This window comes from Perognathus longimembris, chromosome 1, assembly GCF_023159225.1.
Source record: "Perognathus longimembris pacificus isolate PPM17 chromosome 1, ASM2315922v1, whole genome shotgun sequence".
NCBI lineage: Eukaryota > Metazoa > Chordata > Mammalia > Rodentia > Heteromyidae > Perognathus > Perognathus longimembris.
In genome coordinates, this window is record NC_063161.1 from 76,043,109 (window position 1) to 76,058,486 (window position 15,378).

A 15,378-nucleotide genomic window follows, 5' to 3' on the forward strand; every position below is an offset into this window, starting at 1 on the left:
TCAAGGAAGAGTGTGTTGATATTTAGGTAACTACCCTTCTCTTCTTCAGTGATACAGTGCCATCTAGATGGATCAACTTACTGGTTGCGTGGGTGGCTGTAAATGTAGCAGGCTTACTTGTTAACAAAGTTTCTGGTTTTAGCATAATACTATGTGTGGTAATAGTGGTTGAAGCGGATGACTGTATAAGCAGTAATATAGGCATTTTGAGATCTACACTAACAGATCCTTAGACAGCTGTCTGAATCTGTCCAGCACTAGAAAAAGAGCCTGTGGAGCAGGTACTGTTGTTGGTGCAGGTGATCTAGTGAGAATACTTAGTTCTGAGACAGCCTATGCTAGATCATTGGAGGGATTCCAAGATATGCTGCAGAGTGAGGTATACCTAGAGATGGATAAGTGTATTTTCTTTTTTTTTTTTTTTTTTTTTTTTTTGGCCAGTCCTGGGCCTTGGACTCAGGGCCTGAGCACTGTCCCTGGCTTCTTCCCGCTCAAGGCTAGCACTCTGCCACTTGAGCCACAGCGCCGCTTCTGGCTGTTTTCTGTATATGTGGTGCTGGGGAATCGAACCTAGGGCCTCGTGTATCCAAGGCAGGCACTCTTGCCACTAGGCTATATCCCCAGCCCCAAGTGTATTTTCTTTGATAACACAATCCAGGTGCATGCCTAGGATCAGAAGATAGCATCTAGCATTAAATTAAAGACACTTGCACATCCATGTTTATTGTTATTTCTTCTTTTTTGCTCAAGGCTAGCACTCTGCCACTTGAGCCATAGCGCCACTTCTGGCTGTTTTTTATATATGTAGTGCTGGGGAATTGAACCCAGGGCTTCATGTATATGAAGCAAGCACTCTTGCCACTAGGAGGTCATATTCCCAGCCCCATGTTTATTGTTATTTCTTTATCCTCTCTAACAAGAATGAAATTGAAGACATTACCACAGTTGAACTATCTGGTGAATGTCACCCCCTTGATAGAACATACCTTCCTGACAACATTATGGAATTTTAACTTCAAACTTTATTTATTTATTTATTTATTTTTGGTCAGTCCTGAGCCTTGGACTCAGGGCCTGAGCACTGTCCCTGGCTTCCTTTTTGCTCAAGGCTAGCACTCTGCCACCTGAGCCACAGCGCCACTTCTGGCCGTTTTCTGTATATGTGGTGCTGGGGAATCAAACCCAGGGCCTCATGTATACGAGGCAAGCTCTCTTGCCACTAGGCCATATCCCCAGCCCCTCAAAAATTTTTACCTAGTACCAGTCATTGGTTACCTAAAATTAAGACCCTCTGATCATTTTCTGTGCTGTAGGTTGAATGTATAATTTAACTTGTATTAAACTTGGTGGCATTCAACAAGGATTTGCTTTTTAACAGTTTGGAGGCTGGATATCTGAGAATAGGATCCAGCATGGTCAGGTTAAGCTCTGGTGAGGGCTATTCTCCCAGATGGCACATAGCTGCCTTCTTTGTCCTCACCTTGTAAAGACAAAAAAGGAACTCTGCTGCCACTTCTTCTCAAGGTGCTAGTCCTTAATCGCGCCCCGCTGCATGACCTCTTCTATATCTAGTTACTTCCACCTTACCTGCATCTACCATCACTTTGCCCTGTTGTGGTTTCAACATAGGAATTTCCAAATGGGACGCAATTTAGTCTACAGTAGTACTACCTTTCCCTCTAGTTTCATGCTTATTTTTAGTGGTTTGTGTTTTGCTTTTGGTCTGTCATGAGGTTTGAACTCAGAGCTTGGGCACTGTCCCTGAGCTCTTTAGCTCAAGGCTAGTGCTCTACCACTTTGAGCCAAAGCACTGCTTCCTGTTTTCTGGTGCTTAATTGGCAATAGGGGTCTCACAGACTTTCTTGCCCAGGCTGACTTTGAACTGTGATCCTCAGATCTCAGTCCACTGAGTAGCTAGGATTACAGGCATGAGCCATCAGCATCCAGTGTGGTATAGCTATTTTAGGAATGGGATCTCACTTTTTACTTGGCCTAAATCATAGCCCTCCTATGAATCTCAACATAAACTGAGAGCTAGCTTTGAATGCCACCTTGACTAAACTTATGTGAGAAAGAGTTTGAATCCCGAGGCTTGAATTCAGTGTTTCCAAGTTCCACCTTTCCCTTCATCACTGGTGCTTTATCATTTGAACTATACCTCTAGTTCAGGCCATTACCTAGTTAATTGGATATAGTCTTTTGGACTTGTTTATTCTAGCTAGTTTTTTGTTTATTTTAGCTAGCTTCTCAGCCTCCTGATTAGCTAAGGTTATAGGTATGAGCTAATAACACCTGGCAAATATGTGTGTGTGTATACATACATACATACATACAAGTACAAAGGCTTGAACTCAGGGCTTAGACACTGTTCCTTAGCTTTTCCCATTCAAGGCTGGCCTTCTACCACTTTTGCCATACTTTTTTCTTCTGGCTTTTTGGTGGCCAATTGGAAGTGAGAGTCTCATGGACTTTTCCTGCCTGGGATGGCTTTTAACTATGATCATTGGATTTCAGCCTCCTGAATAGCTAGGATTATAGGTGTTAGCCACCAGCACCTGACAAATACTCTGATTCTTAATGCTTTTTTCTTCTTTTTCATATACTTTGGAACAGATGGTCATCATGTCGCAATACTAAGAATCACATATATGTGTGTGTGTGTATGTATATCTATGACTGCATTTGAAAATGGCAGAGGGAAACAATAATGAAGAGGTAATTCACTTGAACAACTTTCACTGCCACCGGAGACAAGGTAAGTTGTTCATTCTACTTGGTCATGAACATGTTTTGCCCCATTTAGAATACAGAAGTATTCCATTTCTAGATCTGAGAACATCAGGCATAAAAAGGATTTATCAGACTGGGATTGTGCCAGAAGACACATACAGTCGTGAATTCAGTTTATGAATTCTCCATCATACCAAGCATAGTGGCATATGCCTAAAATCTCAGCTACTCAGGAGGCAGAGATGGGAGAACAGTGTTTTGAGACTAGCCTGGGAGAAGTTAGAACCCCCCAAACAGGTTAAAACATGGTGTTACTGTATGCTTGTAATCCCAGCTACTCAAGTTTATGGTAAAGGTAAAATCAAGACCCTAGGCAGCCTGGGCAGAAGTGTTAGATCCTTCCTAAAAACAAACTAAAGCAAAAAGAGCTGGGGCATTGCTCATGTGGTACTGCACTTGCCCAAGAAGCAAAAGGCCTTTTGTACCAGCCAAAAAAGAAAAAAGGAAATAATTTCCACAAGTAAATATGTTAGTAATCAGACTTATGAGTAGGCAAGTCATTTGAGCTACAGAGGTGGGATTGGGAAGACAGCAAAAGAGTTTTCCTCTAGGATTATTATATCTAAAACATGGTGAGCTTTCTCCTCACATGATACTTAATTTCTTTTCTCTTTTTGTTTGGTTCCCCCCACCTTCCACCTCTTTTCCTCTTTCCCTTTCTTTCCCTTTCTTTTCCTTCCTTTCCCCATACTAGAGCTTGAACTCCAGGCCTCTCATTCTTTTTTGTTGTTGGTGCCAGTCCTGGGGCTTGAATTCAGGGCCTGAGCACTATCCCTGGCTCCTTTTTGCTCAAGGCTATTACATGCTACCACTTGAACCACAGTGCCGTTTTTGGCTTTTTCTGTTTATGTGGTGCTGAGGAATCGAACCTAGGCCTTCATGCATGCAAGGCAAGCGCTCAATCACTAAACCACATTCCCAGCCCCACGCCTCTCATTCTTGCTCCTCTTGTTCAAGCCTGGTACCTACCACTTGAGCCACACCTTTAGTCTGGCTTTTGCTGTTGATGGAATGCTGTGAACTTTCTGGCCTGGGCTGACTTCTAATTTTGATCCTCCAGATCTCAGTCTCCTGAGTAGCTAGAATTACAGGTGTGAGCCACTGTCACCCAGCTAGTTTTTTTGTTGTTGTTTTTTTTAGATAGAGTCTCACTATGAAGCATAGATTGGCCTGCATAACCCAGCAAGTTCTGGCTTCTGTATCATCCTGCCTCAGTCTCCAGAGTGATGGGGTTACAAGTATGTGCTATCACACCTGGCCCTGAAATTTCTTTTTTGCCTTCCTTTTAGCCTCATGGAAAATTTGAGAACATGTTTTTTCTTAGCAGGTTTTAAGTTTTTGGCAAGTGGTTTATTCATCAAGGGAAAAGTGCCTATATTTCTGTAACATTCCTAAATGTGTCTGAAATTTTTTGTCTAATCCAAATTTACATTTTTCACTTGGAAAAAATTCATGCTGATGAGAAGGAAAAGAATCTTTAGTGTGTGTATATATATATATATATATATATTTTTTTTTTGTCTTTTCTTTTTTGGTACTGGGGATCGAACCCAGGATGTTGCACTTGCCAGGCAAGTGCTTTGCCACTGAGCTACAGCCCAGCCCTGTATTTCTTAGAAATACAAATTTATTGGAAGAGCTACAATTGTTTAGTTTTCTTTCATTAATAATATTTTGTGGTTATGACCCTGAGATCCTACAAACACACCATTGTTTCATTGTTTACTTTTCTTTTCTTTTTTTTTTTTTTTTTTTTGCCAGTCCTGGGCCTTGAACTTAGGGTCTGAGCACTATCCCTGGCTTCCTTTTGCTCAAGGCTAGCACTCTGCTGCTTGAGCCACAGTGCCACTTCTGGCCGTTTTCTATATATGTGGTGCTGGGGAATCGAACCCAGGGCTTCATCTATACAAAGCAAGCTCTCTTGCTATTGCCATATTCCCAGCCCTACTTTTGTTTTCCTCTTGGTACTGGGGCTTAAATTCAGGGCCTGGAAGCGGTATCTGAGCTTTTTTTTTTTTTCCTCAAGGCTATTGTTCTACCATTTGAGCCACAGCTCTGTTTCCTGCTTTTTGGTAGTTAATTGGAGAGAAAAGTCTCACAGACTTTCCTGCCTAGGCTAGCTTCAAACTGCAATCCTCATATCTCAGCCTCTTAAGTAGCTAGGATTACAGACATGAACCACCAGTGCCCAGCTTTATTTTTCTTATTGAAAACTCTAGTTTTAGCAATTTTGTGAAGAGACATTCATGTCAGGACTCAGAGCAAGACACAGACCTCACATCTGTGTCTTGAGGGTTTTTTTTTTTAATAGTTTTTCTAATTGTGCCAAAAAATACATGAGCCACTACCCTAGAGAGACACCCTGGCTTCAGTGTAAGCTTCAGACATGCTGGTGATGCTACTTTCCTTTCTTGCTGCTGCAGTCTGTCTTTCTGGATGTGTCATGCATTAGTTTCTTCAACTTTCAACATTCTTATAGAAGCAGACATGAAAAGTACAGGTTTAAATTTTTTTAATCAAACATGATCTGTTTCATACAGATAAGGGGGAAGTAGAAACCTTGAACAGAATTTGAACAGTTGATTAATTTAACCATAGTTCCATTTAAAAGGAAACTAGTTAAATTGCTTAGTGACATAAATGCTAAATGAGTCTTGATTGATGCTAAATGGGTGCTTGACTAAAATATTGAAATTTGTTTGTTTAGAGTTTGTCTTTTGTAAGCATGCTTTAATTTTAAATCTTAAGAGAAATTTTGTTTTTGAGTGGGTTTTTTGTTTGTTTGTTTTGTTTTTGCCAGTCCTGGGGCTTGTACTCTGGGCCTAAGCACTGTCCCTGGCTTCTTTTTTGCTCAAGGCTAGTGCCACTTGAGCCACAGTGCCACTTCTGGCCTTTTCTATATATGTGGTGCTGAGGAATCGAACCCAGGGCTTCATGTATATGAGACGAGCACTTCCCGGCCCTTGAGTGATTTTTTTTATACTAGCAGTTTAATGAAATAAAACAAGTCTTCTCCCTCTTCTCATCTTCTCCTCCTCTTTCTCTTCTTCCTCCCTTTTCTCTTCTCTTCCTCCTCCCCAAAATGAAGATGAATGAAAGGCTATGACTTCTTCCTAAAGACATTGATAATTAAGAAGATTGGTGGAAGTAGGGAGTGAGTATGCCTTGCACTTACTAGTCAGATGCCTTACTTCTTGAACCATAACTAGTCATTTTTGCTTTCATTGTTACTTTATAGAGTCTCTGGTATATGCCTGGGCCTCATGGACCACCATCCAGTATATGTTTACACTTTTTGAGTAGTTGGGATGACGAAGTTCATGTCACCATGCCCAAGTTTATTGAATGAGATGGGTATCATGACCTTGCCAGGGCTCACCCTGAACTGTGCTCCTCCCTATCTGCCTTCAGAATAACTAAGATTATAGGCATGAACCACTACATCCAGCAATTAAGATTTTTATCAACATATTTCTCTAATTAATATAAGAAAAACTATATAGCCAGGCACCCAGTAGCTTTTACCTTTAATCCTTACTACTCAGGAGGCTGAGATCTGAGGATCAAGGTTCCAAGCCAGCCTGGGCAGGAAAGGCCATGAGACTCTTTATCTCCAATTAAGCACCAAAAAGGCCAGAAGTGGCAAAGCACTAACTTGAGTAAAAAAAAGCTTAGGGACAGCACCCAGGCCCTGAGTTCAAGCCCTGGGTCCAGTACCAAAAAAATAAAAAAGAGAGAGAGAAAAAGAAAGTTGATAATCTTTAGCATTTTCTCTAACACTGTTCGAAGAAAAAAAATCAGCATGGAAACATAGTTGTTACTACTTGAGTGCATGTGCTTTGAGGAGGTAAGTTAACAGTAGTTAACATGCCATTAACACTCTTTGGGCCAAAATTGAATTTACAAGACTGAATGTGATTGTTCCAGTCTCCTAGTAATACTGTTGTTTGCCTCCTTGTAGACTGGATCAGTCTCAGAGATGGGCCTATCACCATATCTGACTCTTCTGATGAAGAAGGGATTCCAATGCTGGTCACCCCAGCTCCTCAGCAACATGAAGAAGAGGACCTGGATGATGATGTCATCCTGACAGAAGTGAGTTTCATTATACTTTCCATGACAATTCCAGAGCAGCTTTAAGTTCTCTTTATCCCTCTTCCTTGACAGCTTACCCTCCATGGAGATAAATCATTCAGTCTAGCCTCAAAACCTCCCTGCTGCCAATGGGTATAGCTAGCATTCCTGTTCCCTTTTCCCAAAGTGAGGTGGTTAGCTTTTCCTGCAGAGTATATCAGAACTTGCCTGCTGTCTAGCTTCTTGCACATAATGTGATTTGGAATTACATATGTCTACTGGTTCATCAAAGATTTTCCATTCTGTGACTGTTACTCTCCCTCAGTTAGAAGGAAAGGGTCAGACATATTCTTTTTTCAAATGAGACATCCATTTCAATTTTTTTTAATCTCACTGCCTTTTGCTTATTTGTATGAGACTTAAAGGTTGAAAAACTCAATTTTTTAAATTCATATTATTATATTCTGTAAAGAAATGGAAGCAGTACTGACAAGGCTACAGTTCCACTTTACTAGTATTTTGTTCTCGTGGAATTGTTGTCATCAGTCTAATGTGTCCTCTGCAGCTTTCTGTTGAGTTTACATATATATATGTGCATACATTATGTCCTTTTGGAAATGGTTGTGTTTCTCTTTAAAATTTTTATTTTATAAATAAAATTATGTATTGTTCTACAATTTGCTTTTCACTTAATGGCATTTTCTTGGTGAGCTTTCCATATTGAAAAAAACACCAAAATCTCTAGAACACTGAGCTACAGTCTCTTAGGGACACACTTGAAATTGGGGTCTCTAGTTTTGTTTGTTTGTTTGTCTCTATTCTTTTGTTTTTATTGGTGGTAGTGCTGCGTTTTGTTTGTTTTTTTAATACTACCAATAGTGCAGTAGTGAATATCCTTGTGTATGCCCTTTTTGTTTATGTGGTACCAAGGAATTGAACCCAGGGCCTCATGCATACTAGGCATGCACTCTACCACTAAGCCACATTCCCAGGCCCCACTTTGTGTATACATAGGGTTTGTGGAATAAATAAGGTTATACTGACAGGTCAGAAACATTTTTTTACTTTAGTTATCTCAAATTGCTCTCCTAAACAGCAGTAATGATAAAAACTTCCCTGTCTTTTTTGGGGGTGGGGGTAGAGGTGGGGACTGCCTTGCTTTAGGTTTTTTTTGGTTAGTCCTGGGCCTTGAACCCAGGGCCTGGCCACAGCCTGAGCGTCTTTTGCTCAAGGCTAACACTCTACCACTTGAACCACAGTGCAACTTCTGGCTTTTTCTGTTCATGTGGCACTGAGGAATCAAACCCAGGGCTTTCTGCATGCTAGGCAAGCACTCTACTGATAAGTCACATTCCCAGCCCCTTCCTAGTTTTAATTTTGATGATTACTTTTGAGATTTAGATTTTTTTTGTCATTGTTAACTAATATACAAAATATAAGTTATCTATACTGATATCCTATTATTATGTAATTTTGATATATTTATATGTATGAAATGTTTAAGTATAGTTAAACTTATCTGTCTCCCTAAACATTTATCATTTCTCAGTGGTAAAAGCTTTCAAAATTCTTTTCTTTTTTGTGGGGGCAGTAGGCTTGAACTTAGGGCCTGGGCGTTGACCCTGAGTTCATTTGCTCAAGCCTAGCATTCTTTGAGCCACAGCTCTACTTTGGTTTTCTGGTGGTTAGTTAGAGATTAAAGTCTCACAGAAATTCCTGCCAGGACACCTTTGAACCACAGTACTCAGATCTCAGTCTCCTATGTAGCTAGGATTACAAGCATGCTCCACCAGAGCCCAACTGAAAATTCTTCTAGTTTTTTGAAATGTACAGTATGTAATAGTTATCTAATCAATACCTAGTACCCCAGAACTTGTTGCTCCTAACTACTTTGCCAGTTTTCTCCTTGTTCCTGACTTCTTGCTCCTATCACGTTCTTATCACGTTTGTTCATTTTTTTCTTCTTTGTTCTTTCATTATTTCCTCTCCCACTTATTTTATTTTAGTGGTCTCAGATATTAAATTATTCAAATTACAACTCAAGCTTCTATCCATGAATAGCTACACTGATTTTTGTTTGTTTGTTTGTTTTGTTTTTGCCAGTCCTGGGGCTTGGACTCAGGGCCTAAGCACTGTCCCTGGCTTCTTTTTGCTCAAGGCTAGCACTCTACCTCTTGAGCCACAGCACCACTTCTGGCTTTTTCTATATATGTGGTGCTGAATCGAACCCAGGGCTTCATGCATGCTAGGCAAGCACTCTACCCCTAAACCACATTCCCAGCGCTACACTGATTTTTATAGGTGGCATAGCATGATCAAATTTCAGTGTTAAGATTGAAGAATGCAGAGAACAAGTTTTTTTAAGGGGAAGGATGTTTTTGGTTTTGTTTTGCTTCCTGTCCTATTGGAAGCTCAGTATAAGTATATAAGGAGTCACAGACCTAGAAAAGAAATTTAGTCATTATTACTAAATTTTCCTTTTTCCTTAGAGAAATAGATCTCAGGCATCCCGATCCAATCTCATCAAACCAGCTGCCCAGTGGCAAGATCTGAAAAGATTAAGAGAAGAAATGCCTAAAAAGTCTAGAACAGCATGTGAATCAGATAACAGCTATTTTTCATTATGTAACAACTCATTGTTTAATTCTGGGACACAGGATGATTCTGAAGATGACTATGGTGAATTTCTGGATCTTGAGCCTCCTGAAGTCTCCAAATTTACCAAGGCAAATGGCCACAGAGAAAGAGAACCCAAACCTGGACCAAGTCATAACCAAGTAGCAAATGACATCATCAACCCTAGATCAAAACAGAAAGTCATTATATTCGAAGAAAATACCCTTCATTTCCCTAAAGATGATCATTTGGAAATTCAGAATCCATCATCTGATGACTCGGAGTCAGAATTCTTACAAAATCTAGGAGAATCAGCTGCCTCAGTAGATGATCAGGCCATCGAAGACTACTGGATAGGCCATCCTTACTTCCAAGCTTTTAACCAACCTCCCCTGGAGATAACAAACCAGGTTGTTCCACAGGATCGGCACCCTAAAACAGAGCTGGGCCCCTTGTTTCAGCATGATCTTCCAGAGCCACCTTTTCCAATGCCAGTTTTTCCAAGACCAGAGCCCCAACAGGACGGCATTCCAGGCCCTGATTCTCCTCGGCCTGCCCATTCTCTTGAAGGGCTTGAAGACCAACAGTTAGCAATTGACAATGAAGAGCCAGGACCAGCCTTTCCTCTACAAGAATCTCAGGAGGCCAATTTGGAAAACCTCTGGGGGCAAGAACCTGTTGAAGTTGACCAAGAACTCATTGCACTATTAGTGAAAGAAACAGTAAGTTATATCTACTTCTTTTTATTATGAGTTAGATAATTATAGGCACTAAAAATAAAAGTTTGTTTTCCCTAAGAAGTATATATCTAGATGAATAGAATAAAAGAAGAGAAACCAAAAGGGAAATGGAATCAGGATTCCTTAATCTGTATCCTCTACAAAGTCCTCTGGTTACTAAGCTACACATCATGCTATTGACACCACTACAAACCCCACAGTTTTCTAAAAGGCTCTGAGTTAATTCCAAATTCAAACCATAAAACTAAGTTTATTGGATGTGACCTAGACCTGAGCTGTCAATTACGGCAGCCACTCACCCCTGTGGCTGTTTACATTTAAATGTCTGACAAAGACCACATGCTGGCTCTATAATCCTCCATACTCTGGAGGCTGAGATCTGAGGATCACAGTTCAAAGCCAGCCCTGGCAGGAAAGTCTGTGAGACTCTTATATCTCCAATTAACCACCAGAAAACTGGAAGTGGTGCTGTGGCTCAAAGTAGTAGAGTGCTAGCCTTAAGATGAAGAGCTCAGGGAAAGCACCTAGGCCCAGAGTTAAAGACCCATGACCAACCAAGGAAAAATAAGTCTGACAAAGTCACAAAATTCTGTTTCTAGCATATCAGTCACACTTTAGTGTCAGTACACACATATACATGTGGCTAACAACAAGCACAGAATAGAGCATTTCCATCAACATAACACAGTTTATTTGGATAGCTGCTATCTAGGAATGAAGCAGGCAAGAAGGTCCAGAGTCAACTGTGATCTGCCTTTCAAGAAATCTGTTTTATTAACCAACTGGGAAAAGATCTTTATCAGTACTATATCAGGCAAAGGCCTAATAGCTAATACATACAGGGGACTCAAGAATCTAACCCCTCCCAAACTTAATAAACCAATCACTAAATGGGTAAGGGAGCCAAGCAGAGACTACTCAGAAGAAGAGGTTAAGAATGGCAAAGAACGGGCTGGGAATATGGCCTAGTGGCAAGAGCGCTTGCCTCCTACACATGAAGCTCTCGGTTCGATTCCCCAGCACCACATATATGGAAAACGGCCAGAAGGGGCACTGTGGCTCAGGTGGCAGAGTGCTAGCCTTGAGCTAGAAAAAGCCAGGGACAGTGCTCAGGCCCTGAGTCCAAGGCCCAGGACTGGCCAAAAAAAAAAAAAAAATGGCAAAGAAATACATGAGGAAATACTCATGGCCATAAAATACCTGGCCATAAAAGACAGGCAAATCAAAACAACTCTGAGATTCCAACTCATCCCAGTAAGACTGGCCAACACATTGTGAATATGAACAACAAAAATGTTGGTGGGTATATGGAGGAAAAAGGAGCCCTACTGCACTGTTGATAGGAATGTAAACTAATACAACCGCTCTGGATAGCAGTCTGGAGGTTTCTCAAAAAAATAAACAGACCTTCCCTATGACCCAGCCATACCACTCCTGAACATCATGACAGGTTATGATAAGGACACCTGCACATCCATGTTCATTGCTGCACTGTTTACAATAGCCAAGATATGGAAACAACCCAGATAACCCACAATAGATGAGTGGATCCAAAAAATATGATACCTATACACAATGGAATTTTACCCATAGCCATTAGAAAGAATAAAATAATGTCATTTGCAGGGATATGGTTAGAACTAGAACCAATCGTGTTAAGTGAGGTAAGTCAAGCACATGTTCTCTTTGATATGTGGAATTTAGATCTAAAATGCAATAGGACATGACAAATTATACAGGATTCTAGATACTAACACAGACCAAAAGATGATACTCTTTTTGTCGTTTTATTTTGGTTGGTCATGGGGCTTGAACCCTGGGCCTGGACGCTGTCCCTGAGCTCTTTAGCTCAAGGCTAACATTCTAACATTTGGGCCACAGCACCACTTCTGGCTTTCTGGTGGTTGATTGGAGATGAGAGTCTCACAGCCTTTCCTGTCCGGGCTGGCTTTGAACCAGGATCCTCAGATCTCAGCCTCCTGAGTAGCTAGGATTACAGGTATGAGCCACCGGTGTGTGATGCCTAAGTACCTCTTCATATTTGTATAAAATAATATACATACCGAAACAAACTCAAAGATACCGAAACAAGAGACTTTTTTCCTTTCAGTTTTTGATGATTCTGTCTTCTTTTGTAGGTTTTTTTGTTTTGTTTTGTTTTGTTTTTGGCCAGTCCTGGGCCTTGGACTCAGGGTCTGAGCACTGTCCCTGGCTTTCTTTTTGCTCAAGGCTAGCACTTGAGCCACAGCGCCCCTTCTGGTCATTTTCTGTATACGTGGTGCTGGGGAATCGAACCTAGGGCTTCATGTATGGGAGGCAAGCTCTCTTGCCACTAGGCCATATCCCCAGCCCCAGATTTTGTCTTCTTAACCTTATGTATGGTGCCTTCAATTTTACAACTTCTCAAGGGTTGGGGGGAGGATATAGAACTCAGTGAAAAAGGGTGAAAAAGTAGAGCAGTGGAGCTCACTGGACACTGATGAAAGTGAACTATACAACTCATGGGTAGAGATAGGAGGGAGGGAGTGGGAGAGAATGAGTAAACAAAAGACACTGTACTAAAGGAAATGCACTCATCTGACATGTAATTGTAGTCCCTCTGTATATCACCTCTATAATAACAATAAAATAAATTAATTTTTAAAAAACAAAGTGTAGGGGGCTGGGGATATAGCCTAGTGGCAAGAGTGCCTCCCTCGGATACACAAGGCCCTAGGTTCGATTCCCCAGCACCACATATACAGAAAACGGCCAGAAGCGGCGCTGTGGCTCAAGTGGCAGAGTGCTAGCCTTGAGTGGGAAGAAGCCAGGGACAGTGCTCAGGCCCTGAGTCCAAGGCCCAGGACTGGCCAAAAAAAAAACAAAGTGTAGCTGTGGCTCAAAGTGGCAGAGCAGTAGTCTTGAGCTAGTGATCAGGGACAGGACCCAGGCCCTGAGTTCAAGCCCCACAACCAACAAAAAAAGTTCGAGAGAAAGGTACATTCCATGATATGCTCCCATATACCTTTTGATTTTATTTATGTGTAATACCTATTAAGAGCTTAAAAAAATATGTAACTATTTCACCTAGGTTTATTCATCTGGCCCAGTAAGTTCTGAGCTGTCTGAGGAGCAGGCATGGAATTATACCTTATCTGTCTACACCAGGGTGCTCAGTATTTGTTGAAAGCATGAAAAATGGGTATGCAGAATGGGATAGAGGGCCAGATGACCTCTACAACCTTTTCAGTCTTTATCTTCTGTATAGAGTGTGAATCTGGAGCCAAGACTGAATTTTAACCCATACACAAAGCTACTTTACAGCCCTTTGTAGTCATTTTATGTACTTTACCATTTGATTTTCATTATAATTTGAGAATGATGTATTATGTTATCTTTTCCTAGGAAGCAAGATTTCCAGATGTAGCAAATGGGTATATTGAAGAGATAATTCACTCGAAGAATTACTATGATTTAAATGTGTAAGTATTCTACTATGCTTTTTAAGTTTTGTCATTTTAACCATTTTTATAAGTACGCAGTTCAGAGCACATTCATGTGATTGTGCAGCCATCCCCACCATCCATCTCAAACTGAAACTCTGTCCCCATTAAATACTAAGTTCCTATTCTCTACTCTCCCAGCCCCTGGAACCTACTATTTTTCTGTCTCAAATTACTACTCTAGGTATCTGTAAAGTGGAATAATACAGCATTTGCCCCCCCCCCCTTTTTTTTTAACCAGTGTTGGGCCTTGGACTCATGGTCTGAGCACTGTCCCTGGCTTCTTTTTGCTTAAGACTAGCACTCTGCCACTTGAGCCACAGCACCACTTCTGGCCATTTTCTATATATGTGGTGCTGAGGAATCGAACCTAGGGCTTCATGTATATGAGGCAACACTCTTGCCACTAGGTCATATTCCGAGGCCCCTGTTTTGGTTCTTAAGAAATCATGTATTGCTTTGGAATTAAGATGCTTACTTGTTTCTGCCCTTCAATACTGCCTGTGTTTAGTTAAGATGCTGAAAACATTTTCTTGCCATAATTTTAACAGAAAGTGTTCTGCACCTACCCTACCCTGCCTGTGTAAAAATGATAAATCTTTTTTTTTTTTCCTTTTTGTCAGTTCTAGGGCTTGGACTCGGGGCTTGAGCACTGTCCTTGGCTTCTTTTTGCTCAAGGCTAGCACTCTACCACTTAAGCCACAGTGTCACTTATGGCTTTTTCTATATATGTGGTGCTGAGGAATCGAACCTAAGGCTTCATGTATATAATACAAGCACTCTACCATTAAGCCATATTCCTAGCCCTGATAAATCTTTTTTAATATACAAATATCCTAAAGAATAAAAATGAAACATTAGCCAAGCAGAGGCCTGAGGCAGAAGAATCATGAGTTTAAGGCCAGTCTGGGTTATGTATTGAGCTAACCTAGATTATACATTGAGATCCTCTCAAACAAAAAAGAAAATTCAGAGTTAACGTAGAGTTGGAGCTTGGGGCTTGTTCTTGAGCTTTTTTTTTTTGTTTTTTTTTTTGGCCAGTCCTGGGCCTTGGACTCAGGGCCTGAGCACTGTCCCTGGCTTCTTCTCGCTCAAGGCTAGCACTCTGCCACGTGAGCCACAGCGCCGCTTCTGGCCGTTTTTTCTGTATATGTGGTGCTGGGGAATCGAACCTAGGGCCTCGTGTATCCGAGGCAGGCACTCTTGCCACTAGGCTATATCCCCAGCCCCTCTTGAGCTTTTTTGTTCAAGGCTAGAGCTCTACCACTTGAACCATAGGTCTGCTTGCAATTTTTTTGGTAGTTAACTGGAGATAAGACTCTACCAGGCTTTCTTGCCCTGGCCAGCTATGAGCCACAGCCTCCTGAGTAGGTACCCTATAAGAATAGCTACTTTTGAATTCTCCAATTGCATACAGTTTAACCAGTATTAATTTCAATAACTCCCTTGCATGAACAACCAAGAAATAGATAAACTTCTGAGGAGTTGGTCTTCACCAGCATGTTTATTGCTACTTAAATTTGTGAACAAAAGTTTGCTTGTTTTTGTGCCTTACTATTGGTTTCGTTTTTCTAGACTATGGGCATCTTAATTCCTTTTTTCTTCTTCTATTTTTGTTTTATTTGAGACAGTCTCACTGTGTAACCCAGCCTGACCCCAAACTTGAAATCTTCTAG

At 41.0% G+C, this 15,378-nt stretch overlaps 1 protein-coding gene across 6 annotated transcripts in view; it reads left to right on the top strand.

Moving 5' to 3' along the window:
• The window catches only part of Rnf216 (ring finger protein 216), a 131,915-nt gene that overhangs the window by 19,490 nt on the left and 97,047 nt on the right, over positions 1-15,378 (top strand). For 5 of the 6 annotated variants that reach the window (XM_048329859.1, XM_048329885.1, XM_048329865.1 and 2 more), the window contains 4 exons: positions 2,614-2,755; positions 6,752-6,885; positions 9,354-10,202; positions 13,605-13,681. In XM_048329859.1, coding sequence (XP_048185816.1) covers positions 2,689-2,755; positions 6,752-6,885; positions 9,354-10,202; positions 13,605-13,681 — 1,127 coding nt within the window. In that variant the 5' untranslated portion in view covers positions 2,614-2,688. The remainder of the gene's footprint in view (positions 1-2,613; positions 2,756-6,751; positions 6,886-9,353; positions 10,203-13,604; positions 13,682-15,378) is intronic. The other variant, XM_048329900.1, reaches the window with a different exon arrangement.